At 52.1% G+C, this 27,264-nt stretch overlaps 1 protein-coding gene across 1 annotated transcript; it reads right to left on the bottom strand.

Annotated features, from left to right (window-relative positions):
* Nucleotides 1–25,324, bottom strand: NOVA2 (NOVA alternative splicing regulator 2). Its single transcript, XM_059045233.2, has 4 exons — nucleotides 25,165–25,324; nucleotides 16,247–16,390; nucleotides 10,847–11,013; nucleotides 1–1,459 (listed from the first exon to the last, which is right to left on the bottom strand). Exons 1-4 carry the CDS (start codon nucleotides 25,247–25,249, stop codon nucleotides 377–379), a joined length of 1,479 nt encoding a protein of 492 aa, XP_058901216.1. The 5' UTR covers nucleotides 25,250–25,324; the 3' UTR covers nucleotides 1–376.
* Between the last annotated feature and the right edge of the window lie 1,940 nt (nucleotides 25,325–27,264).

Raw genomic sequence — 27,264 nt, 5'->3', positions numbered from 1 at the left:
TAACGCTTTGTTTTCTATTAAAATCAACAAAATGCAATATATACAGATATCACACAGACCTGGGCCCTGGGAGAGGAGGGTCAGGCCCAGTCAAGCATAGGAAGGAAGGAAGAAGGGGTCAGTTCAGGGCTGGGGAGGGAGCTTCTGGGCCCCATCCCCAGCCATCACTCAATCCTGCCTATGACTACCAGAAAGGGGGGGTGCAGTCAGGCCTACCCCAGCCCCATCCCAAGAGGAGCAGGACTCTACCGAGCTGAGGTCAGGAGTTGGGGGGCGGGGGCGGGGGCGGGGGAGGGGGGAGGAGGAGGAGGAGGAGGAGGAGGAGGAGGAGGAAAAGGAGGGACAGGGAGCCGGGTGGGCGCACACACCACAGGCCTCATCCCACTTTCTGGGGGTTTGAGGCCCTCACTCCCTGCTCGTAGGTGACCCGCTGGCTGATGAGGTATTGAGCGGCTTGCGTGGCCGCGGGGCTGCCCGTGATGGTGACCCGCCGGTTCCGCGTGCCTGGCAGGAACTCTCCCTTCTTGGAGATCTGGATGCGGGCGCCTGTCAGCTCCTGGTACTCCACCAACGTCTTGCCCCCCTTGCCCAGGATGGCTCCCACCAGGTTCTCAGGCACCGCAATCTCCACCAGCTCCTTGGCGCTCTCAGCCGCCAACTTCTCCGCCGTCAGGAAGCCCCCAGCCGCCCCCGCTGCGGCTGCAGCGGCCACCAGCGGGCCACCCCCTCCGCCCGCCCCGCCGCCCGCCCCGGCCCCGAGGTAGCCGTTGGCGGCCGCGGCCAAGGCGAAGGACCCCAGGGCTCCAGGTGGCGGGGGTGGAGGTGGAGCGGCCCCGCCGGCTGGCCCGGCCCCTGCTTCACCGGCGTAGGATGCCAGGAGATTGGCGGCGGCGGCGGCGGCGGGGTTGGCACCGGCGGCCACGGCGGCCAGGACCCCAGAGGCTGCGGCCGAGTTGAGGCCCAGGCCGAGGGAGTTGGTGTTGTAGCCGTAACTGGCCAGCGTGTTAAGCGCCGTGCTGATGGCCAGCAGGTCGGTGCCCGAGAAGGCAGGCAGGGCGGCAGGAAAGGCTCCCACGCCCGCCAACCCCGCCGGGCCCAGCAGGCCAGAGGCGGCAGCGGCCGAGGCGGCGGCGGCGGCGGGCAGCACATCAGCGGGGCTGGCGTAGGGCGAGCCGGTGGGGTTGGAGTTGGCCACGGGGCCAGCCACGTTGGCGTAGCTGATATTCAGGCAGCTGCTGCTCTGGGGATCTTCCTGTACCTTCTGCACGATGGCGCTCACGGCCTTGTGCACCTGCTCGGGCTCGCCGCTAACCGTCACCACGCGCTCCTGCAGGTTGATGCCCTCCGGCTTCTGGGACAGCTGCACCCAAGCGCCCGACTGTTCCATCACGGCTTTCACCGTCGCGCCCCCCTTGCCGATGATCAAGCCCGCCGTGCTGTTGGGGACGATCAGCTTGGCCTGCGTGGGGAGCCAGAGGGAGGGTCTTTAGGGGGGGGGGTCATCGGACACTGAAGGGCAACATTAGTCTAAGACTTGCCATGTCAAGTCACTTCCCACCCCTGCTCTCAAATGTCCACAATCAGGCCCAGCACGCCCCCTTGATATGCGCCAGCGGTCTGATTCTACTGGTTAGAAATATTGAACTACTTCCATATTCACTGGTGACGAAAAAGGAGCTAGTACGCCATCTCTCCTTAGCGGCCTCTCAGCCACCCTGTTCCTGGCACCCCTGGGACCTCGCTTCCACCCGGCACCTGGAAGCTGAATGACTAGCCCAGTGGGAGCCCTCCAGGGCCCCTCTCCAATCTTGCACTGGTGCCCACGTGTCCTTCTATATCACTAAGTACTCCGCCTCCCAGCCGCAGAAAAGGCATCGTTAGTCGCACTTTGCAGATGAGCCACTTGAGGCCTAAGACGTGAAGGGACTTGCCCCAAGGTCACCCAGACAGCAAAGGAACTGAAATCCAGCCTCGTGGATTCCTGCTCCATCGGGCTTTCCACCCTATGACATGGTCACCTCGCTTAAGCTCTTCATTGTTCTTATGAGCTGAATCGCTGTCCCCTCCCATCCCAACTCACATGTTGAAGTCATAACCCTTAATACCTCAGAATATGATTGTATATGGAGATAGCGTCTTTAAAGAGGCATTTAAGGTTAAGTGAGGTCATTAGGGTGGACCCTAATCCAATATGGTTGGTGTACTTATAAGAAGAGGAGATTAGGACACAGACGTTTACACACGGGGGAGGACCATGTGAAGACAGAGGGGGGGGGAGCTCCCTGGTGGCCTAGTGGTTAGGATTCCAGGCTTTCACTGCCGTGGCCCAGGTTCAATCGCTGGTCAGGGAACTGAGATCTCGCAAGCTGTGCGGCGCGGGCCCCCCGCCCCGCGAAAAAAAGACAGAGAGACAGTGGCTATCTACAAGCCAAGGACAGAGGCCTCAGAAGAAACCAGCACTGCCGATGCCTTGAGTTCAGATTTCTAGCCTCCAGAATTGTGAGAAAATGAGTTTCTGTTAAGCCCCCCTGTTCGTGGTACTTTGTTATGACAGCTCTAGCAATCTAATATAGTTGTCTTATCTGCAAAATGATGATAAAAAAAAGCTTACATCAGAGAAGATGGAGAAAATTGGTCACTTACATATGAGGGTCCCCCTTCTCAGTTGTAGAGCAGCCCATCCTTTGCAGCTACAAATCGGATCTTTTACAAATAAATTTATTTATTTTTTATTTTTAGCTGCTTTGGGTCCTCGTCGCTGTGCGCGGGCTTTTTTTTAGTTGCGGCGAGCGGGGGCTACTCTTCGTTGCGGTGCGTGGGCTTCTCATTGCCGTGACTTCTCTTGTGGCGGGGCACAGGCTCTAGGTGCGCGGGCTTCAGTAGTTGTGGCACGTGGGCGCAGTAGTTGTGGCATGCAGACTGTAGAGCGCAGGCTCAGTAGTTGTGGTGCACGGGCTTGGTTGCTCCGAGGCATGTGGGATCTTCCCGGACCAGGGCTCGAACCCATGTCCCCTGCATTGGCAGGCGGATTCTTAACCACTGCGCCACCAGGGAAGCCCCCGTATCAATCCTGATTCCAGTGGGGATATCTTAACACCAAATGTCTCCTTTCACATCTCCAAGAGCATTTTTACATACAAATTCCTCCTTCTCAATCCTTCTCACGTCCCCTCAGACCTGTGGATTCTACCCTCTGAAGCTTTCATCCCTGCCTCTCCTTTCCACCCCCAAGCCAGACCCTGGGGGTGTTAGGAAAATTGTGGGAGTGGTTTTGGTTGCCTGCAATAACTGGGGGGCAGATGCGGGCATTCAGTGGGCTGGGTCAGGGATGTTTGCACCCCGTAATGTGAGTCAGTTCCTCACAATGAAGAACAGTCCCAAGTCCTGTACGACTTCTGAATGTCCCCCTGGACATTCATGTTGGTGAGAAGTCTGTTTATAAATCTCGCAGCCAGAACATGATTCATGTAAGTACCAAGTATTTTTTTTCTTTTGCACCGTTTTAAGATCTACTGAAATTTCCGGGGATGTAACTATTGGTAGATCAAGGGAAGACTGTACTTTATTTTGTTCTGAATTTTACCAAGAGTCATTCATCATTTTAGAAAACCATGACATCATGCAAGCTATTATATATAGAATGGATAAGCAAAAAGGTCCTACTGTATAGCACAGGGAACTATATTCAATATCCCATCATAAACCATAATGGAAAAGAATATAAAAGGAATGTCTATATATGTATAATTGAATCACTTCGCTGTACAGCAGAAATTCACACAACACTGTAAATCAGCTGTACTTCAATTAAAAGAAAGAAACCATGACATCAGTAGTAATGCCACCTGTATCATTTAAGTCTCCAATACTACGCTCTGTCTCACTCAGGCCACCGTTATGTGTGAGCAGCTGACTATTTCATTATTTCTTCTACTGTGGCCCTGGCTGAGTATTTACATATTAAAATTCCCCTTATTTTATAACAAATGACCTTCCTTTCATCTCTCCTTTATTTGAAAGTCTTATGGGATATAGAAAATGTATATCCGTACAATGGAATATTACTTGGCAATTTAAATGAATGAAGGATTGACGCATATAAGCCTAGAAAATATTATGCTGCGTGAACGAAGTAAGGCAAAACAGACCACATATTGTATAATTCCATTTATATGAATGTTCAGAATAGGCAAATCTATAGAGACAAAGTAGATTAGTGGTGGCTTAGGGCTGGGGTGGGGAGAGCTGGGAGGATTGAGGGGTGATAGCCAAGGGGATCAAGGGTTCCTTTTGAGGAAATGAAATGTTCTAAAATTGATTGCAGTGATGGATGCCGGACTCGGAATATGATAAAGCCGTTGAACTGCACACTTTAAATGGGTCAAATGTATTTATGTGAATTATATCTCAATAAAATTGTTAAAAATCTTATAGGGCTTCCCTGGTGGCGCAGTGGTTAAGCATCCGCCTGCCGATGCAGGGGACAACAGGTTCGAGCCCTGGTCTGGGACGATCCCACGTGCCGGGGAGCAACTAAGCCCACGCTCCACAACTACTGAGCCTTTGCTCTAGAACCCGCGGGCCACCACTACTGAAGCCCACGCGCCTAGAGCCCGTGCTCCCCAATGAGAAGCCCCTGCTCGCCGCAACTAGAGAAAGCCCGCGCAGCAACGAAGACCCAGAGCAGCCAAAAATCAATCAATAAAATAAATAAATTTTAAAAAATCTTATAGATGTAGATTTTTTTAAAAATAAATTTTTATTGATTGATTGATTTTTGTCTGCGTTGGGTCTTCGTTGCTGCGCGCAGGCTTTTTCTACTCTTCCTTGCGAGGCGCGGGCTTCTCACTGCGGTGGCTTCTCTTGTTGCAGAGCACGGGCTCTAGGCGCGTGGGCTTCAGTAGTTGTGGCACGCGGGCTTCAGTAGTTGTGGCTCACGAGCTCTTGAGCATAGGCTCAGTAGTTGTGGCGCACAGGCTTAGTTGCTCCACGGCATGTGGGATCTTCCCGAACCAGGGATCGAACCCGTATCCCCTGCATTGGCAGGCGGATTCTTAACTACTGTGCCACCAGGGAAGCCCCAGATATGTTTTTTATTTATACAAATAGACATATTATATATATAATTTCAGAGAGTAAAGTGGGCATAGGAAAATATTTGTAGGAGAAAGGGGACATTGGTTCCCTTCAAAGAGGCAAACAGGGCTGAGAACCACTGCTCTGGCATGCTCTGTTCCCCGTTGACCTCTCTGACTTCACGCTTCCCTCCCTCTTGCTGACTCCACTGCAGACACACCAGACTCCCTGCCGTTCCTCCAACTTGCCAAGCTCTGCCCAGACTCAGGGACTTTGCACCTGCTGTTCCCTCACCTGGAATGCTTTTCCCAAGAAAAGACGGCTCGCCCCCTCTCTTCATTCATTGCACAAATGCACCTCCCCAGAAAGGCCTTCCCTGACCGCCTGATTATCAAAGCTTGTCTGTGTTTATTTTACATCTCCAGCATGGATACCTCCAGACTCATAACTGCTAACCTCACGTCTCTAGTATGATGTGGAGTGGACACCTCAAACTTAAAACCCCAAATGGAACTCCTCATCTTCCTCCTCAAATGAGTTTCTGCCATGGTGTTCCTCATTTCAGCACGTGGAAATGTGTCCTTCCACTACTCAGTCCCAACCCTTAGGAGTCCTCTCTTTCCTTTACCCTCAACATCCAATCAGCAATTCTGTTGGCTTTACCTTCAAAAATATATCCTAGACTATGCTAGATTAAAAGAGATTAAGGAAGTATTACAACCAAATGCAACGCATGAACACTGACTGAATCTTTAATAAAAATACTTTATAGATATAAAAGATATTTGGGGGTAATCTGAATATGGACTTTTTATTAAATAATATTATGAATTCAGTGTTAATTTTTATAGGTGTGAGAGTAATAATGTAATAACGTAGGAGACTGTCCTTGTTCTTGGGAGATATACACTGAAGTATTTAGAGATGAAGAGTCATGAGATCTACAACTTATTTTCAAACAGATCAACAAAAAAACAAACTAAAAAGCAACATGTGTGTGTGTGTGTGTGTGTGTGTGTGTGTGTGTATAGATAAAACATGTGTTAACAATTGAATCTAAGTGCAGTGTATAGGGAGTTCATTGTAACATTCTTTAAACATTTTCCAAATAAAAAGTTAAGAGAAAAGAAGGCCCCAATACTTCCTTTCCTTTTTCTCTGTCTTTTCTTCACAATACTTTTCCCTCTCTGGCATCCTATACATTTAATTTATTTACTTATTTTCTGATTCTCCAGGGAAGAAGTTAAGATCCACAAGGGTAGAGATTTGTGTCTGTATTGTTTACTGCTGGGTTCTCAGTGCCTAGAGGGATGCCTGGCACATACTCAGCCAAGAGTGGGTGAATGAATGGATGGATGAAAGAATGGATGATGAAATGCCCAAAGGACCAAGCAGGAATGGGACTGGGTGTAGGCAGCCAGGTGCATCTCACCTGGTGGTGGTGGTGGTCTCTGTGTGTGTGTGTGACAGTCAAATTCAGCCTGATATGAGTTTTATAAATTAGCTGACAATCCTGACTTGTAAAATGTGAAGCGTCCTAGTTTTTAAATGTTGGTAACCACTTCAAAACGTCTAAGAACCACTGTGTAGCAGCCAGACCACCAGTTTGCAGTCCACTGCACACAAATCCCTGAAAAGCTGCCCTGGACTCTGGAGGCACCTGCTCAGGTTCAGATCCTGGTTCCACCGCTGATTCTGGGCAAGGGACCTAATCTTTTGGAAACTCAGTTTTCTCTTCCATAAAATGGGGATATTCATACCTCTTCCATAGGATTACTGTGAGGTCTAATAGAGAGCGTGCATGAAATCACGAGCTTGAAATTCCAGCATGGCCACAATTAGCCAGAACTCAGTATGGCTGCCCTCCAGATGACACACAGCGCCTACCTCTGCCAGGTCACACCAGACCACCTCCCCTCAGTCACGTTTCTGCTTGGTCCCCGTGGGCATGTCATCACCCATTCATTCAAACAAGCAACATTTGCTGAGCACCTACTATGTGCCAAGCATTGGATGCCATGAGAGCAGGCAATTAATATGTGCCCATAGTAGGTACACATGAAATGGTTGCTGTCATGGTGATCCCCACGGGCGGACCTGGATTTAAATCCCACATCTGTGGTACAGCCACTTTGGAAAACAGTCTGGCGGTTCTTCAAAAAGTTAAACGTAGATTTATCATATGACCTACAAATTCCACCCTGGGTATATACCCAAGAGAACTGAAAACATACATCCACACATATGTTCATTAGCAGCATTATTCATAATAGCTAAAAAGTAGAAACACCCCAAATTTCTATCAATTGATGAATAGACAGAATGTGGTATATCCATACAGTGAAATATTATTTGGCCATAAAAAGGAATGAAGTTTTGTTATATGCTACAGTATGGATGAATCTTTTTTAAAACTTTTTTGGGGGGGCCACATCACACGGCTTGTGGGGCTCTTAGTTCCCTGACCAGGGACTGAGCCCGTGCCCTCGGCGGTGAAAGCGTGGAGTCCCAACCACTGGACCGCCAGGGAATTCCCAGTATGGATGAATCTTGAAGACATTATGCTAAGGGAAAGAAGCCAGACTCAAAATGCCACAGAAATATCATTCAATCTATATAAACTATTCAGAATAGAGAAATCCATAGACACTAAAAGTAGATTAATGGTGGGAAGGGGTTGGGACAGAGGCACTGGGGGAATGGAAAATGACTGTTAATGGCTAAGGGGCTTTTTTTGGGGTGGTGAAAATGTTTTAGAATTAGATAGTGGTGATCAATGCACAACTGTGAATCTACTGAAACCACTGAATTACACACTTTAAAATGGTGAACTTTACAGAATGTGAATTATATCTCAATACAGCTGTTATTTTAGAGAAATGATTGGAAGAAAAGAAGTCTGACAAGTCAAGGGGATAGAACAGAAAAATGTACAAAACCAGGCCTAAGGGTAAAGAGGTATTTAGTATGTGATACAGTATTTCAGAGCAATGGGGGAAGGATGGAACCTTTTCATCCAAGGAACGGTGTTTGCCAAGAAATGATGAAAGCAAATGCCTTCACCTCTCTGTGCTTCCGTTTCCTCGTCTCTGACATTGACATAACCACAGCTACTCTATATAATTATTGAGAATATTCAATGACTAAAATGATCCCTTAGTGCCTGGCACATGGGAAGCCCTCAGAAAACAGTAGCTGCCTTCTTGATAGGCCCAGATTGCAAGACCACAGCATCTTAGATCTGCACATGCAGTTCTACAGAATCTTGGATGTTAGAACAGTAGACTGTTAGAAAAATACATGTCTAGAATCTTGGAATCACAGAGCCATAGAATTGTAGGTGTCTTAGAGCCAGAAAGACCTCAGAGACCATCTGCCTCAGAGGTTTGCAAGTCTGGAGATTAAAAAATAATAATAACAACAACAACAATAACAGCAGCAGCCGCTAACAGTGCTTACCATGTGCCAGGCACTGTTTAAAATACTTTCATATAGTAACTAACTTAATTTTAGCAACAACCCTACAAGGTAGGTACTGTTATTATCACACTTTATGGATTGGAAAACGGAGGCACAGAGAGGTTAAGTAACTTGCTTAAGGTCACACAGATAGTGACCAGTAGAGCCAGGATTTGATCCCAGGCCAGAGTCCATGTTCAGATCTCTACGCCTTCTCCCCAGAAACTCTGATTCAGTGGCTCCAGGCCACGACTCAGGAATCTGTGTTTTAAGCTACCCAGATGACTCAGATACCAGCCAGGGCTGAGAATCACTGGTCTAGCCCAGAGGTGGCAAACTGGTGATGCTCAGCCCATAGCCAGCCCACAGCCACACAGTGTTTTAAAAACTGAGCCAACCTTGAAAAATCAGTTGATTTAAAATATTTTTGACCTCTCTGGAAAAATGGGGAAGATGTAATACTCTGTCCCCATTCCCAAATGGCAAGAATCAAGTGAAGCTGAACAGCAGCCGCCCCCTTTAGGGATGGCATGATATTTCTATGTTGAGTCCACAGTCCTCAATCCTTTATGTTCTCTTTCTGAATCCTGGAGGCATTTCCACTTATAAGCCCTGGTTTGGCCCAGCTTCCCCACTGTAAAGAAAGGGAAACTGAGGCATAAAGAAGGGAAAAAGACACAGAGCAACACAGCAAGTCCAAGGCAGAAAGGGGACAGACCTGCCTCCTGACTCAAAAATCCCATAATAGCGACAACGGTGAACATTTTTTGAGAACTTTCCATGCATTAGGCATACATGATAAGTACTTTTCAAATGTTAATGAACACTAGCCACCACCCTTAAGTAGGTACCATAATAAATCTCATTTTACATGGAGAAATCAAGTCACCTGCTCAAGGTCACACAGGTAAGAAGTATCAGAGGAAAATTCAACTCAACATCTGATTCCAGAGCCTGAGCCTTCAGCCATTATCTCTCTCATTCTTTGGAGCGCCGGAGTAATAAGACAGAGGAAAAAGTCCTGGTTCTGTAACCTTTCAACTCGGCTATTTCAGAGTTCCTGTGGCTTAGGTGGTGGAGAGGAGGCTCCGGCACAGACGGTACTGACCCCATTTTCCCTGCAACACGTACAAACTCTTGATGAACCCTGAGCCCCTAGTGGCCACGACCAAGGCAGAGGGAAGAGGCAATAGCCTCGCCTCCCTGTACACTGTGGGTAAGCTGTGGCCTGCTGGTGGAAAGGGATTTGGGAGAGGCCTGGCAGGGCGCGAGGAGCAGAGCTGCTTCAGCACCAAGGACAGCAGCCGCGCTCCAAGCCCCAAGCCCGCAGTCTTTGGGGGGAACGCTCCGCTCCGAAGCATTCTTCCAGAGCTTTCTGCCCACTGTTAGCCCGCAAGCTCAGAGAAACTCAGACCCGTGGCCTCCCCCACCTAAGGGCAAAAAGAGTTCCCGGGAATTCCAGCTTCCTTTTACCGAGGCCCGCTCTCTTGTCTTTGCTTTTAGGCAGACGTTAAGGAACCCTCACAAAGTGGCCTGTCCGCCTGCCCGGGTCATCTCGCCCCTGTGCATCGTGTGCACATGTATGCGGGAGCGGAGAAGGGGAGAGAAAACGGGGAGTTTACTGCAGCCAACCCCGTGCTCTCTTCCTCCTTGGCCCTCTGCGCAGTCAGGACCGTGCTGCCAGGGGCTTTGCAGCAAGCCCACCTGCCCGGTATGCATGGTGGTCTTGGCAACGGGAGAGGCCCAGGAAGCGATCGGTCAGCTCCTTGCCACTCCCCTACACCACGCAACAGAGAGGCTCTGCTCTCCTCCTTTCATAGGAGAGGGACCCGCCCCCGCCCAATGAAACACCCTTTCTCCAAAATGGTGGCTACTCCTATTCAGTAATTAATGGAGAGAGGGAGTACCGGAGGCTGTTTCTAAAATTTTCTGCCTATGGATGGGGGTGTCACTGAGGTTACTTCCGGTGAGAACAGGAAGTGGGAAGCAGGTGGTTTTGAGAGACACTGGGAAGATGTGGAAGAGAGAAGAGGCCCTGGAGAATCCTAGGAAGGAGGAATAAGTAAGGGGGTCTGGGTCAGATTCTCCCAGACCTTCATTCACTCTCTTTCGGAAGCAAATCACTCTAAGAGGTCTGGAGTCCTTAGGGTGACTCTCTAACAATACTATTAACCACTACCACGTATCTGACTGGTCAATGTTTTATAGCCATTATCCCATTGAACCGCCATCGCAATCCAGTGGCGTGGAAGAAGTGTTTTCTCTCAAACCCCACCAGCTATACAGAAACTCAGCCTCTGCCCCTGCTAACCTGCTTGGCTCTGTCAGGATTCATTGTGGTTTGGGGTTGAAGGATATTGACCACCTCGGGCTTGGTCATCGCTTGTGGGATTTCTCGGACCTTCTCGGCGATAAAGCTGTGCACAGCATTCAAGGCCTCTGCTGTGCCCTGTACCAGGCATACTCGCTCTGTGGTTCCTGTTGGGCAAAGAAGAGAGAGGGCACACTCATCAGACAGGACGGGGAGCATTCCTGAGAGACAGGCCCCCATTTAATGAAAGGAGAAGACTGAGGTCCAGAGAGTGGACCTCACTGGCCCCGGGTCACTTGGTAAGCCTGGGCAAGCTGGCATGGGCTCCCACACCATGATGGGTAGCTGGGAGAATGAGTGGAATCCCTGTTTTATTATCTGCACTTCCTCTCCCTCCCTTAAAACAACCCCAGGGGATGGAAGAATGACGCTTAAGTACTTTGCTATGCCCACAGCAGCCCTGGGCAAGGGAGACAGGGCTCAGCTGCCTCTTCCCAGTCCTTGCCGGCTCTCTCGGTTGCTTTGGCAACCATTCACTCACTCCCCTCTCCCCACCTTCTAGAAGCCGAGAGCTCAGGCCTGCAACGGTTGCCACAGTAACTGGAACCCCCTTATCGGTGTGGCTGGCTGGGTCCTCAGCCCACCCCCAGGGGGACGAGGGATGAGGCCCCGTTGCCATGGCAACCCCTGAAAGCCTGCAGCGACGGCCTCTGGGCTTTTGGAGAGGATGGGGAAGCGCTGGGGGATGGGGAAGACAGCAGAGAGGCCTGAGTGCCTGCCTGGACCCACCAGATGGAGGGCTGAGGGCTGGGGGAGGGCAAGGCTGTGGAGAGGGGAGAGCAGTGGGGCAAAGGCAACTCATGGAAGAGTGGAGACAGGGGGACGGAGAAAGCAGGGTGAGGTGGGTGCCTTTGCTGGCGATTCTCCAGATATTGGCTGTGGGTCTGACCTGGGCATCCTTACTATGTGTATTGGGGGCGGGCAGCAGGGAGAACAGACACTAATTCTGGGTGAGCTGGGATATATGGGAGAGAGACTCTGGGTAACACTGACTGACCAGTGTGAGTACCTCTGGCAGGCTGTTTGGGTGAGTGGCGTGTGTGTGTGCATGTGTATATTTGGGCAGGACTGGCTCAATTATCTTTATGTGTGTGTGTGTGTGTGTGTGTGTGTGTGTGTGTGTGTGTGTAAAAGAAAGAGCAGGAGAGACAGAGACACAAACAGACTGTGTGACATAGTGATTCCGGTAAAGACTCTTGTGTGGAGGGGGAGACTTTGGGTGTCGCTGTGACGTTCAAGGTTATGTACACTATTTGTGAGACTGAGCTGGGTGTGCCCAAGGGTTTGAGAGTAAGAAACAAAGAATCCCAGGAAGTGGCATTGAGGCTGTACGATGAATGTATAGCACTTGGAGATTGTATGACTGTGTGTGTGTGTGTGTGTGTGTGTAAGGGAAAGAGATATCCAGACACCCCTAGCTGTTCAAAAGACAACTTAGATGAGTGGGATGTGGCATGCACGCATATGTGTAAGGGCGCATGTATAGGAAACAGGCAAGACGCTGTGACTGACGTGTGTGAACATGAGGAAGAGAAAGGGACCGACAGGCAGACCCAGGGGTCAGTATGTAAGACTGTTTGGAGGACTGATGGATTTGTGTGTGTGTCTGAGTGTCTGAATTACAGCCAGACGAAGAAGACTCCACCAAGCCTGGCCGGGGTGAAGCTGTGAGTGCCTGGCTGATTTGGACATATTAGGTGTGTGGGGTGTGTGTGTGTGTCTCTTCCTGGATGGGACTCTCTCTGCAGGACCAGTAAACTCCCTGGGTCTGTAAAAGGTCCTGAGTGTGCGCCAGGCTCCGTGTGCCTGTGTGTCTGGGAGACTTGGGGGCGAGTGCCCGGTGTCCTGTGGGCATTCCAGTGTGGCATGCTAGTGTTACCACCCTGACCGCTTGCTTGGCAACTCTCGGCCCGGCAAGCGAGCCTCGCCATGTGTCTGAGTGTCACTGTCTTGGGTCACTGGTGTAGTTGACACCCCCCATCTCCTTTGGGCCGCTGTTCCTCTCTCTGACTCCCCTCCACCCCAGAACAATGGCTTGGTCTGAGCCAAGCGTGAGTCAGCGTGCAGGCTGCCTCCGTCTGGGTGTAAATAGGAAAGGGTGTGGGTCAGGGTGGGAACTGGGGGGTGGGGTGGCCCCAGGGAGAGCCTGACTGAAGTGGCCCAGCTCTCCATCTCTGGGAGGCTTCCTTCCAGCTCAGGGAGTCTGTGATCTCACAGACCTGTAGTTCTTAACCAGGGTCCACAGGGGCTTTGGGGGACTCAGTTAAACCCTGAAAGAATATCTAATAATAACAGCTGGTGCTTACATAACACCAATCACCAGGCATAGTCTAAGCACTTTATATGTATTTGTTCACTTTAATACATGAGGCAGGCGATATTATTATTCTTGATTTACTGCTACGGACACTAAGTCACAGAGGTCTGGGATTTGTCCAAGTTCACTCAGCCAGTAGTGAAAGATCAGGGTTTTGAACCCAGGTGTCTGGCTTCAGAGTCTGGGCTTTTAACCACTGAGCCACGCTGTGCTAAATTTGGGGTGGGTGGAGTGTGTGTGTGTGTGTGTGTGTGTGTGTGTGTGTGTGTGTGTGTGGTGGGGAGAGGCATACAATGATTGCAATTCTGCTTTTGTATTTTTGATGGTAAAAAAGAATATGAATGAATTTATTAAGTAGTCACTTAAGATTTTGCACTTGGCTGCACAGATGTTATAAATCAATAAAAAAATCTAAAAAGTGTATGTGTCCGTTTTTCTTCTGGGGCTAGGGTCCAGGGCTTCAGGCAGCTCCTCAAAATCAGGAGGAGTTTTAGAATCACTAGAATGTCTGGTGAGCTACACAGAAGACTGTGTGGCTTTGGGCAGGTACCTGCCTCCTCTGGGTCTAAGTTTCTCCATGTATGACCTGGAAGGATTGAATCTGGGGCCTGGGGTTTCTGTATCAAGGAGGGGGCACCCCTTGTGTGTTCTACCCCTCCCTTTGGGTAAAGGCCAGGTAGGTTTTTGTTTCATGGAGTAGATACATCAGTGTGTGTGTGTGTGTGTGTGTGTGTGTGTGTGTGTGTGTGTGTGTGTGTGTGTGTGTGTGATACAGAACCAACTAGGCCCAGAGGACCCTTTCAATTTCTCTATGATCAGTTTTCACCTGTCCTTTCACCAGCCACACTGAACTAACCCCCACCCCCAGCCTTTGAACATGCTCTTTCATCTCCCTGGAGCACCCTTCACTGCTCCTTACCTAGCTCACTCTTATTATTCTGGCCTCCTCCTCCAGGAAGCCCTTCCTGATCTCCTCAGGCTGGGTTGGGTGCCCTGTCTGGGCTCCGTCCATCCTATGGGTTTCCCTGTCCCAGCCCTGACCATTCTAGGTGATCAGTGGTGTTCGGTTTATCTCCCCTACTGGGATGTGAGAGCCAGGAGGGCTGAGGCTGGGGTGTCTCAGTCACTGCTTGTGTCCCCATCTCGGTCCGGTCCGGTGCTGGCATAGAGAAGACGCTCAGAGAATATATGTTGAATGAATGAATGAAAGGTATCAGCCGGGAGCAGAGGAACACATGCTTCAGCAGTAGCCTCTCCATTGCTTATGTTCCTGTGGGTCCTGGGAAGTCCTAGGGACAGGACTGTAGGGAGTAGGGAGCTGTGTCCTGCATCTCTGAGCCAGGAGCCAGCATATGCTGTATGATCTGGACGTTCCAATTCGGGGGTGGGGAGCGGGGCTGGCTGCACATCCAGGGGCTGGGGAGAGACGCCGGCTCACATTGCTTGTTTCAACAGTGTTTGGTCCAGGAGAGAGGCAATGACTGTCCCATCCTCTGGGGTTCTAGGCTGCCTGGCCAGTGGGATGTGTCACTGAGTTGAGAGGGAATGACATGTGTTATGTCACAGAATGTGATCCAGGGGCAAGGAACCAAGTGTCCTTAGATGAAAGTCCCAAGCAGAGGTCTCATCTGTATCTTGTGGGCTAGAGGAGTGAGGGGGAAACTGGGCCAGGGAGGAAGAGAAAAGGGGGTTGTGCCAGGTTCCCTGGACTGTTCTCTAAACCTCTTGCCAAAGCTGCTTAGTGAGATGGGAGGCAGTGGGGTGGAGGGAGGAGAGAGAGAGAGAGAAAGAGAGACACAGAGAGAGAGAGAGAGAGAGAGAGAGAGAATATGAATTTGTCCTGACCCTCGGCTCCAGCTCTGGTGTTTGACCTAAAAAATCCAAGGGGATTAAGGATGAACTAGAACCAGCGCTGGACCAGAGATGCAGTTCAGGGGGCCTTCCCTGGATTCCTAGATGTCAAAACTCAGGCATAGGTCTTGGGGGGGAATATATGAAGGGGTGAGAGATATTGAGGGAGATTACAGAGAGTGGAGGGGCCTGGAAAAATGTATGATTGAAGGAAGGGAGATAGAGCTGGAGGAGAGGCAGGAAAGGGGCTGATTTTGGAGAGAGGGGAAGAAAAAAAACACGAGGGAGCTGAGACTTAGGAGAAAAAGAGAAACATAAAAGGAGAAATGGGCAAAAGCAGGGGCAGAAAGAAATGAGGGGCGACGTCGGAATGACCACGAAGAATGGCCCCATCGAGGGGCGCTACCAACTACTGGTTGAAATGGGTGACTGGACAGAGAGAGCTGGGAGAGGAAGAGAGAGAAGAATGTGAGAATAAGAGAAGTGGGGGAAAAGGAAAAGATGGGGAGAGAGATGGGAAGACAGAAAGGGAAGTGAAGAGGACGGGAGGAAGAGGAAAAAGCCAAGACAGACAGACTGGCTGGGAGGCTAAGAGAACGGAGATGGGGGATGTCCAAAGGGAAGCAGAGAGACAGAGCGGAAAGCAGAGCAGGAGGAGACAGAGAAGCCAAGGGGAATGGAGCCTAAGTGAACAAGAGATGAGAAAGTCAGAAACAGAATGAGGGACAAATAAAGAATGACACAGATGGAAAACCAGTGCGACTCAGATTGGGGCGAGATGGGGTGACAGAGAAATCCAAAGGGAAAGAGTGAGGGCCTAGGTGACACGCATGGCTGGCCCCCCAAGCCCCGAGGGACACCCTAACACCTGCCTCCTTGGCCCCCCCCCACAGCTCCTCCAACTGACCCAAAGGGGCAGGTGTGTGGGATCGGGCACATCTGCCAGCACATCATGCAAATGAGCTCATGAATATGCAGCAGCCCCATTGTCTTGCCCCGCCCCCACCCCATCTGCTCAGGCCTGGCCCCTGGGGCCAGGGCAGCTCTGTCCCCTTAGGGGGAGGGGAGGCCCCCTACCACTCTCACTGCCCCTAGGGCAGCCCTTCCCCCTCCTAGAGGGCCCAGGTGGGAGGGATGGGAGGCTGGAGGAAGAGGGCTGGGCTGGGGCTTACCCGGATAGAAGTCTTTGGACTTGGAGAGCTTGATGGTAGCTCCGGTCTCCTTCTGCAGCTGCACGATGGTCTGCCCGCCCTTGCCAATGATGGAGCCCGCCGCGTAGCTGGGGATCAGCACCTTCAGGAAGTACTCGCCTTCCTCTGCAGGGGCACACAGAGGGGCACGGGAGTCAGGGGAGAAGGGTCTTCACGTTTGGACGGTACCTCCAGGGAGGCACTGGTATGGGCTGGGCTGGGAAACCACTGGGATCACAGTAACACAGAGGATCAATGACCAAGAGCATAGCAGCAGGAAAATAAAACACGTCGTGATCTTCATTCGCTCATTTATTCATTCATTCCACAAATAATTCCTGAGCACCTGCTACGTGCTTGGCACCGTTCTAGTGAAACAGCCATGAAGAAAACAGACAAAGCTCCCTGATTTCGCAAATAAGGCAAATAAGGCCAAAAGAGTTTTGGTGATTCAGCCAAGAGCTCACACAGCCACAGTCTCCTAGAGGGGGGAGACAGACAGTATGTTTTACGCTGTCGGATGGTGGTAAGTACTAAGAAAACAAAAAGAGGCAGGAAAGAGGAAGGGGAGTGTAGGTGCTGCATTGTCAGATCCGATGGCCAGGAAAGCCTTCCCCAAGAATGCGGCATTCTTTGTTCATCAAACATTTCTATAGCACCCAATATGCGCTAGACTCCGTTCCAAATAATTTACAAATATGAGGTTTTTTTTTCATTTTCACACTGATGCTATGCAGGAAGTACTTAAAAAAACCCATTTTACAGATAAGTAAACAAAGGTGAAGAAATTGCTCCCATTCACATAGCTAGTAGGTGGCAGGGCTGAGATCTGAACCCCACCTGGCTCCAGAGTCCATGCTCTGAACCATTATGATACACTGTTTCCAGGCCGTGGAGGAGGAAACAGAACCATGGGGCTATGTGGAGGAAGAGCAAGTGCAAAGGCCCTGGATGGGGTTATGCCTGCGTCGTCTGAGTGAGAGAGAGGTGGTCACTGTTGCTGGGGCTGAGTGAGAGAGGAGGAGAGTTAGAAGAAATGAGGGCTGAGAGGGTTGGAGGTAGTGGTGGAGTGTTCAGACGTGTGGACGAAGGTGGTTTTTATTCCAAGTGAGATGAGAGCTACGGGAAGGCTCTGAGCAGAGGAGGGATGTGACCTGTCTTAGACTTTAAGAAGATCCCTTTGATGCTCAGCTTGGGCGGAAGAGCTAGAGGCAACTGCAATGGTCCAGGCAGGAAGTGATGGTGGTCTGACTGGTGGAAGCAGCGAAGGGGGAGGGGAGAGGAGGGCTGGACTCCGGAGAGGTTCTAACACTCACTACTGAGCCGGTGCCCTGCTGAGTGCTTTGCCAGCTTGATCTCATCCATTCCTCACAACCGCCCACTGAGGGGGTAGAATGAGCTCCATTTGGACATAAGGAGAAACTGAGGCACAGAGCGGCATAGAGCAGTGAAGGTACCGGCCCAAGGGCACCAAGACAGTTGCTGGGTTGAGATTCAAATGCAACTCTGATTCATTTTTCACCCACCCATGCTTAACACTTTCCTCTGCTGGTGGCTAAAGACCAACGTGCTGCAGGACAGACTCAAAGACCCAGAGGTGGTGAAGTGGCACCAAGGACCCTTTATGGGGCTTTGGTCATTCTTTGTTATGGACCAGTTTTCTTGGTCACGTTTAAAGCCCTTTGTTAATGCAGTCTCAAGGCAAGTGCCTAACCTTTCCCACCTTCTAACCAAACTGTCGCCCCCTGGGTAGACATTCGGGAACTTTCTGAGTCTAAGTTACTTTGTGATTTGGCCCCGTCCACATCTCCAGCTTCACACCCTCATCTTCCGACAGGTGCACTAGACACATTTTCCTTTTTGTTCCTCAAACTTCCCTCCTCCCTCCCACCTCAGGGCCTTTGCACATTCTCTTTGCCTGGAACTCCCCTCCCTCAGTGAATTCCTCTTGTCCCTCAGGTCCCCCCCCCCAAATGTCCCTTCTTGGACCGGAACCCTGAGAAGGGGAAGGATCCCTCTGTCTCATGCCTTCGGAACAATGTACCACAGTCATCCAGTGCGGGCCACGTCACTGAAGCTCGCCCTTGTGTCCATGGACTCATGCAGCGCTCAGCGCTTGGTAGACATGCAACAAACACGGGGAAAAGGAAGGGACGAGCCAGGCCATTTTGCTTCCAAAGCTTAAGGTCTTAGGCCACCATCCCCCACTGGTTTTTCAACTTTTTCTTTTAAGCAAAGGAAACCTATTTTCAATGTCTCCCGTGAAACTCCAACATCCAGCGCAGATAAAAGAGAAACTGCTCTGTTGAAAGTGGGGGCAGGGTGGGACTTCCCTGGCGGTCCAGTGGTTAAGACTTTGCGCTTCCACTGCAGGGGCCGCGGGTTTGATCTCTGGTGGGGGAACTAAGATCCCGCATGCCGCACCGTGCGGGCAAAAATGTTAAAATTTAAAATAAAAGTGGGGGCAGGACTGGGGGTCTGGCAATCATGCCCATCTCCACCTGGTCCCTTAAGATTGAAAGTTCTGGGTTCCCTGATGTGTGAAGATGGAGGTATGAGGGCGGGATGTGGCTATGCAGGCATGGGGAGGGGTCCAGAATTAAGGGGTTTCCTTTAGCCCAAGGCAATCCTCTTAAACTTGCCTAATCAAACCACTAAGCCTATTAGATAATTAGCCCCCCAGGGTGTCCTTCCATCAATCATTCTGACACCCTCCCCCCCCAAATTACTTCCTTCCCTGGGCTCACAGAGGCGGCCCCTTGCCAGCCCTGCCCCTCAACCTGACACAGAGATGGGGGGCCAGTTCTCCACCTTTGGAAGGTTCAGAAAGATGGAAAGGTGTTCTCACTAGAACTCCATCCTCTTTCCTTCTTTGATTTCATTCCCCATCTTTTCTCCAGCCAGAGCCACTTCCCCAGCTTCCCTCTTGAAGATGGAAGGTAATCGTCTGCTCTGAAGAAAACTGGGGACACCCCCCACTCCCCTCCTTCACACTTCCTCAGGTTTTGTCTGAGAATCTCCGAATGAAATGGCAGAAACAGCCCTAGACTGAGTGCAACTTTTGTCACTGATGGGTTGTGTGGCCTTGGGCGAGTCTCTTCACCTCTTTGGGCCTCTGTTTTCTCATCTGTAAAATGGGGACAGGAGAGCGCTAGTTCCTGGAGTTATTATCATTAATGAAATGCTAAACTGTAAAGTACTTAGGAGGGTCTCAGGCACACAGACCATTTGAGAAATGTCAGATAGCACCATCATCATTATTAATATTACCTATTTCGTGAACACAGGTAAAGTTCTTATCACAGTGTCTGGTACACAGTGAGTGCTCTATGTTAGAGAGACTTACTGGTAAATGGGGAAATGAACCTCCGAGGTTGGGGCTTTTGTTAGGAAATAGGAGGAGGGGAGACCCCACTTCCTTGATCACCTTTCCCCGGGCTTCTCCCTGCTTTTTGGAGGAGGAATGTCTTCTCACTGATAGAAACGAGGCTCTGCTTCCACTCACCCTCCCAGCATCTCTGTAACTCTCTTCCTGAACTTGGCCCTTGTTGTAGCCCTCTGTACTATTATTTCCTTGCTTCTTCTCTCCCTCTTCCCTCCCTTGTTCCAACAAACCCTTCCTGAGCATCTGCTACATGCGAGGCCTTGTTTTAGATCCTGGGGACATAGCAGGGAACAAGACAGACAGTCCATGCCCTTTAAGTCCACTCCCTCTTAAAATGGAAATGCATCTATTTAAAGAGGACATTTAAAAAATCATTACTAATAGTCCGAGTTTGAAGGGCTGGTTATATTTTTTCCTCCCAAAGCACACTGATATACACTAAAAATGACCCTCCAAACAAGTTTGTCCATGGACCCCCTTAAACCACCTTGTGGGCGCTTGGCAGTCCTTATATCAGACTAGTGGAAGTTTGGAGGCCCCTCCTCAGAGGCCAGGGTCCTACCCTCGCCTGTAGAAGCTCAGGACTCTACGTCCCAGGAGTCCCCATGGCAGCCCACAGTCTGCTCTGGTCTTCTTCAGAATCTCTTGCATCTCCCATCGTGGGAAGCCCACCTCCCCCAGGAAGAAGCCAGGCCTTTATCTGGCAGCCTGCCTTGTAGCAAAGGGCAGACACGTGACCTCAGCTAAACCCGGAGCCCCCAGACCTCACACATCCCACCCTGCTTGAAAAACCAAGGCTCTGCCTGTGAAAAAGTACTTACTTCTACCATAGCAAAATCTAGATGCCAGAACTTTCCACCCACCCACCCTTCCCTTCACTTTTCCTTTGGGGTCCAGGCAGCTCCCTCTACACAGGACAGCAAATGAAGACGCCAACTTCAGCGCTCCGGGTTCCCCTCTGCTGCGATTTCAACATTTCCACCTTGGGATCAAGCTGCCTTTCCACTTTCTAGTCATTCTGAGTCTCTGGTCTCCCTTTCCCTTCTGTGCCCACCCTCCTCAAGAATGCTTATAAAGGTGTCCAAAAAGTAAGCAATACTCCCCTACCTCTACAAATAATGCTAACCTACCCAGAAGATTTGGGGTGCTATGGGAAGAGTGGCACTTTATACCGAGTTGATCCCGAAAGGTGGCTTGGATCTGGGAGAGGGGGCAGAATTGGATGCGGCAGAGGTGTTGTTTTGGTGACAGTATATTTCAGGGGGAACCAAAGTCGGGGTGTTGTATTCATGGTTCCTGCTCTTGTCTGGGGGTCGGGGTGGAAGCATCGGTGTGTCCTGTGGAGGTAAGAGGAGGCTGGGGTGGGATGTTGATATTGTCGTTGGGAGCGCGTGAGGATGTCACCGGAGGAAGACAAGATGGCAGGGGGGTGGTTAGGCGTGGGACCCCCGAGGAGGGGTGGGATGTTGGCTGGGTGACATCTTTCTGTGAATGACGGTGTTGCCTGCCCACGTGAGAAATGTAATACAAACTGTCTTTGAGTTGTGACACTGTCTCCAAGTGAGAGAGAGGTAGATGGGGTTTGATATCCTTGGGGCGAATCACCACTGGATGGCAAATTAGGAATGTGACATTCTCCGTAGCAATAATAATGATGATGATGATAACAGCAATAATAATAGCTATTGTTTATTGAGTGCTTACTATGTGCCAGGCCTGATGCCCTGTGCTTCACATACAATCTCACTGAACCCGCACAACAGCCTGGAGAGGCAGAGGTGCATCTTAGAGTTCCCATTTTCCAGATGAGGACACTGAGGCTCAGAGCAGTGAAAGAACTCACCCGAGGGTCCCACACCAAGCACACGACAGTGATGAGATGAACCCTGGAAGCTCTCATTCTAGGGCTCTTGACCTTGGTGATACTGACTTTGCGTTAACGATCGAGGATCTTGGAAGCAAGGCCTGGCTGGTGTAAACTACATTTCGGGCGTGAGACGTGTGTGTGCGGTGGGGAGTTGCTGTTTCTGTGTCTATGGGGCTGACAGAGGTGGGAGTACAGTCAGGAGTATGGGGGCCATTCTAGAAGCACCTCAAGAGTTATCATCTGTGGGAATTCCCTGGCGGTCCAGCGGTTAGGACTGAGCGCTTTCACTGGTCAGGGAACTAAGCTCCCGCAAGCCACGCGGAGTGGCCAAAGAAAGAAAAAGAGTTATCATCTGTACTCAAGGGAGACACTCTGTTACCGTGCCACCAGACTGGGATTATTTGTTTCTCCAGTGAGTTCCCAACTGGAGTTTCCATCCGACCTCTTCATTCAAGCCCTGCTGTCCTTAGCGCCTTGTCTCGACCTCTTCATTCAAGCCCTGCTGTCCTTAGCGCCTTGTCTCCTTCCCAACCGTGTCTGCCTGCCACTAACAGTGCCCAGAAGCCAGTTTTAACAGCCACCGCCTCCTCTATCAGCCCCTAGGCTGGCACGACTTGCTGTGACACCCTAGAAAGTCCCTTACCCCTCTGAGCCCTGGTTTGCTTGCCTGAAAATGGGGTTCACGCGAGAGTCTACCCATCCAATGGAGCCAGCCTCCTGAGTTCAAATCCTGGCTCTGCCTCTTACTAGCTGACTGACCTTGGGCAAGTTAACTAACCTCTCTGTGCCTCAGTGGGTCACCTGTAAGATGGGTAACGTAATCAGATTGTAAGGATTATGAAATGATTGGTCCGTGTCCAGGGCTTTCCCTAATACTTTTGGTGCACCGTGGCACCGCAACTGTCAGCCACTGTTATAATTTATTATTATTATTTATTTATTAGTAGTAGTATCACATCATAGAATGTTGGGAGAATTCAATGCAATATTGCCTGTAAGGCAGTAAGCAAGGATACTGGTAGCTGCTGTCATCTGTAACTATTGCTATTTCCCCATTTGGCAGATGGTGACACTGAAGATCAGAAAAGGCGTGAGGTTGACCCAGTGTCCCACAGGCATGAAAATATTATTGGAAGGAACCGTCAATTTTGAGATGAAAGTCCTGGACGGTTGCCCAGCTCTGCCCCTGAGGGTTTCTGCAAATGGAGGACTGTCCTTTCACATCTCTGGGCCTCAGTTTCCCCTGGGGAGAGTCTGGAGGAGAGGGTCCCTAAGGGCTCACCCTAGTTTCCCCACAGCTGAAGGAGGCAGGATACACAGTCACTGAGCACATGAGCTCCGGAGCCAGGCAGCCCAGGGTTGGAGAGATCCCAGCTTCCCCGCTTATGAGCTGTGTGAGTTCGGGCTAGTGGCTTCATTTCGCTAAGCCTCAGTTTTCCTCATCTGAAAAAGCAGCTCAAATCATCTCCCCCGGGGGCTGTACGGGGAAATTAACCTCAGAGCTTGACTCGTTGTAGGCGCCAAACACTTGGACCTGACCGTCCTGGCAGCATCGCAGTTAGGTGGTGCTGCTCTGCTCTGAGTGCTCAGATTTTGAGCATCTCAGCCTCTTTAAGAGAAGGATGAGACCTCCTCTCCTTCCCCCCCCCCGCAGCAGGGGTGGGGCTGGACCTCCAGGCTGGGTTCAGGGACCACCTGGGTACCCAACCCTTCCTAGGACTGGGAATAGCAGAGAGGCAGGAAGGAGGCAAGGATGTGGCAGGGACACATTCATGTGTGTGCTGGGGGTGGGGGAGCAGGAAGAAGGACAGGAAACTCCCTCCCACCCTTCCCCCAACTTCCCTTTCCTCCAATTTCTGCTGGACACCCTCACAGGCAGCCAGGGGTTCCCCATTTCCTATCGCACCTGGCCAGGGGTGGCAGGGGGCTGGGATGGGAGGAAGAGACTCGGCTCCCCGTTCATCCAAGGAGAGGAGGTGGGAGGTCCCCACCCCACCCACTACAATGCCTGATGGAGTGGGAAGGGTGCGCTCTGCCTGAGGCCATCCCTTTCCCATCCGGAGGAAAAGGCCAGAGGAAGCAGAGATTTTGGCCAAGGTGACCGCTGGGAGGGGCTTGTCTGCTCTGGGGTCTCCCTCCTTCCAGGGAGCTAATGGGCTGGACTCCCTACCTCACGGGTAGACATACACCTAGAGTTCCCAGCTTGGCTTTTATTCTCTGGTACACATACCTCTTCACACACACACAGTGAGGGTCCCTCTTGTCTTACACCCCTTCTGTGTTGTCAAACATGCAGCCATGACACACACACACACACACACACACACACACACTCCCTTGTCACACACACAGAGAATCATCCCCACACCAACCATTTCACACACAGCCCCTTGTTACACATATACACTCACTTGGGTGTCACACACACACCTTCCCTTTTCCTACCCCTTGGGTGTCACATGCACACGTTCCTGCTCCCTGTCACATGGGCCCCCATCCTTCCCTTTCCTTGTTACACACCCTCATGCATTCACCACAGAGCCCCAGACTCTCCCCTGTCATACACCCACCTTCCCTTGTTGCACACACCCCCTCTGATGTCACCATTGCACACCTCCGTGTGTCACACCCAGCCACAGCCTCTCTGGAGTCACGCCCACACTCTTTTCTTGTCATATACCCACACCAGCTTCTCCTGGTCCCACCCCACCCGGGACACGCCTGTGTCACACACACTGAACTGCCATCCTCTGATCCACACAGCTTCTCATGGCTCACACCCAGAGCCGGCCCATTCGGCAGCCCACACACACCCCCTTGCATGTCACACACACCCTCTCACTCATGTGTCACACTCTGCCACGGTCCCCTCTGGAGTGACATGCACGCGCTTGTCACATATACCCCTATGGGGGTCTCAGACACGGAGCCCAGCCCCTCTCATCTCTCTCTCACACACACACACACAGACACACACACACACACACACCCTCCTTCCTGTCATATCCATGATCCCTAATGTCACACATCCATGCCTTACAGGGCTCACACGCACACACAAACACACACACCTGTCCCAGCCACACATTCTCTCACTGAGCTTTACACACCCACCCTTTCCTCCATGTCACCCAACACACCCACCTAGCTTGTCCCCACGCAAAATCCCGCCCATGGCCCACACATGCCTCCCTCCGGGACAACCCTTGCTCAGGACATCCCCAGGGAGGGAGGCTGGGAAGCTCCGGGTCCACAGGCCTCCTCAGCTCCTTCCCCTCCCCCCGCCAGGACACGCAAGCCCGGGAACACCCCTGACCCGAAAGGGTCACATCACACACCCCTCAAGGACACAGAGACATCCGCTCGGAGGCACCCACGCCCCCCATCCTTTGCGCGCCCCCAAGGACACTTACCACCCCCTCCCCCCCAAGTCCTCTCAACGCAGACAAAGCTCCCAGCCCAGGGCCGCGGCGAGAGGTGGAAGGGGTCCTGTTCCCTCCCCAACTCCCCTCTCCGTTCCCCAGTCTAGGGAGGGGCGCCCTTCCCCTCCCCAGAGCCCTTGCACCTGCCATTTGGGGGGGGGGTGAGGCTGGAGAAAGGCGCGGCCCCCTGCCCGCTCCCCCACCCGGAGCCGCAGCCCTTTCTCACCTCCCGTGTTGCTGCGCTTGGTGCAGACCACCTCGGGGGGCGTTTCGAGGGGCCTTTTGCGGGAATCCGGGGCCTCGGGCTCCATGGGGGGGGCCTGGGGCGGCGGCTGCTGCTGCTGCGGCGGCTGCGGCGGCGGCGGCGGCGGCTGCTGTGGCGGCGGCGACGGCTGCTGGGGAGGCTGGGGTTGCGGCGGCGGCGGCGGCGGGGGCGGCGGCGGCTGCGGGGCCGCGGAGGCCGTGAAGAGGCCGTGCACCGCGCCGGCGGCCATCATCCTCATGGTGGGGGGGGGCGGGGGACGGGGGAGAGGGAGGGGGAGGGAAGGGGATGTGGGAGGGGGAGGGGGCGGTGGCGGAGGGATGGGGGAGGGGGAACCCCGGAGAGGGGAGGAGGGAGGGAGCTGCTTCTGGGGGGCTGACAGAGCCTGGAGAGCGGATGTGAGCGGGACGGGAAGGAAAAGGGGGTCTCGGATAGGGCCCAGAGAGAACTGAGGGGTGGGGTCTCTCTCAAGATTACGGAGGCCGGGGACTGGCCGCGCCACTGGGGGGGACGGGACCCCCTTCTTTGCTCCCCGGGGCAGAGGGCCTAGCCCCCCAGACCCTGCCCGGGGCGGGGGGCCGGAGGAACGGGGCCGGAGATGGGAGGCGGAGGCGGCCGCTACTGGGGACCCGGGGGGCGGCGAGCGCGGGCGGCAGCGGTGGCTGGGCTGGCGGTGGCTGCTGGCCCGAGCATCTTCTTCCCGGAGGCTCCCACAGCGGCCTGGCCCCTCCCACCCGCGCAAGGTCACGCCCATGCAGGTCAGGGCCACGCCCTTCGACGCCCCATTGGCCTGTCCTTGAATCCTGGACCACGCCCCCTGCGTTGACCACGCCCCTCCCCGCAGCTACGAGAGGGACCAGGCTCCCCCAGGCTGCAGTAAGGACCCTGGGCTTCTCCACAGCTTCCCCACCCCTCTCCTGTAATGAGCGTTTATTGAACAAGTACTTACCATGTGCCAGGTCCGGTTCAAAGTAAGCACTTCACAAACATTATCACATTTAATTCCTAGAGCAACCGACTCTGTGAGGTACTTCTGTTACCCCCGTTTTACAGATGAGGAAACTGAGCCTCAGTCACTTGACATCACTTGGTTGCTAAAAGAAATCCCACTTTACATGTCTCCCACCCCCGACAGCTGGGAAATTGCTCCTCAAATCTTTCATCTATCCCTTGAAGAATCGACACAGAGTTGCCGCAAGGGCTTAGGGGACCGAGTTCAATGAACACCTGACTTACAAAATGTAGTGCTTGAGCCTAGCACCCAACTGACACTCAATTCAATCAATGGCACTTATGAACCTACAGAGTGCCAGGCACTGTCCCAAGCACTGGGATACAACAGGGGAGTAAACAGTCTTGGCCCTTAAAGAGTAAGTATTACTATTCACGTCATTAAGAAAACCTGATTTTCAGATGACAGATGGAGACCCAGGAATGTGGAGTGTAGCTTGTCCAAGGGTGTATAGGTAGACAGAGGGAAAACTCGGATTCAAACATAGGCCAAGCTTAATTTCAGAGCCCAAAGTCACTGGAAGTAGGGGCCCCTTCCTTAGAATGGATCATTGCTAATATTTAATTTTGTCTGATACGTGAATTTTCTTCTCCCTGGATTTCTGGTCTCCAAGGATTCTTCTTCCTTCCTAGGTCAGCCAGAGGCAAGATTAGGCTCAGAGGGGGCCTGGATGGGGGTAATCGTGGCAGCTGGGGGGCCCCTCCCCCTGCTCCATCCCACTCCTGTCCCTCCCTTGCCACGCTCTCAGGTCCCCAGGATGAGGAGGGTAGCAGATGGCCTGGGGTGGATGGGGTGGCCGCCCATCTGTCCCCTGCCCCCCATTGTCCCCAGAGTCAAAGGGGATGGGAAGGGGTTGTGGTCCACTGCAGTCGGGATCCTCCCTCTCCATCTTCTTGGAGGGAGCTGAGGAGCTGGTTGCCATAGAGACAGAGAAGAGGCAGAGGGAGATACTGGGGTCAGGCAGAGATCCACACCTTAGACCTTCGAGTCACATGTAGTCACACCACACAGGTACATATATCCCGACATCCGTGGAGTAAGGTGTGAAATGC

The sequence above is a fragment of the Kogia breviceps genome, chromosome 18, assembly GCF_026419965.1.
Source record: "Kogia breviceps isolate mKogBre1 chromosome 18, mKogBre1 haplotype 1, whole genome shotgun sequence".
Lineage (NCBI taxonomy): Eukaryota > Metazoa > Chordata > Mammalia > Artiodactyla > Physeteridae > Kogia > Kogia breviceps.
The sequence above is the reverse complement of the archived record's forward strand: the minus strand, read 5'-3'. Positions and strand labels throughout refer to the sequence as shown.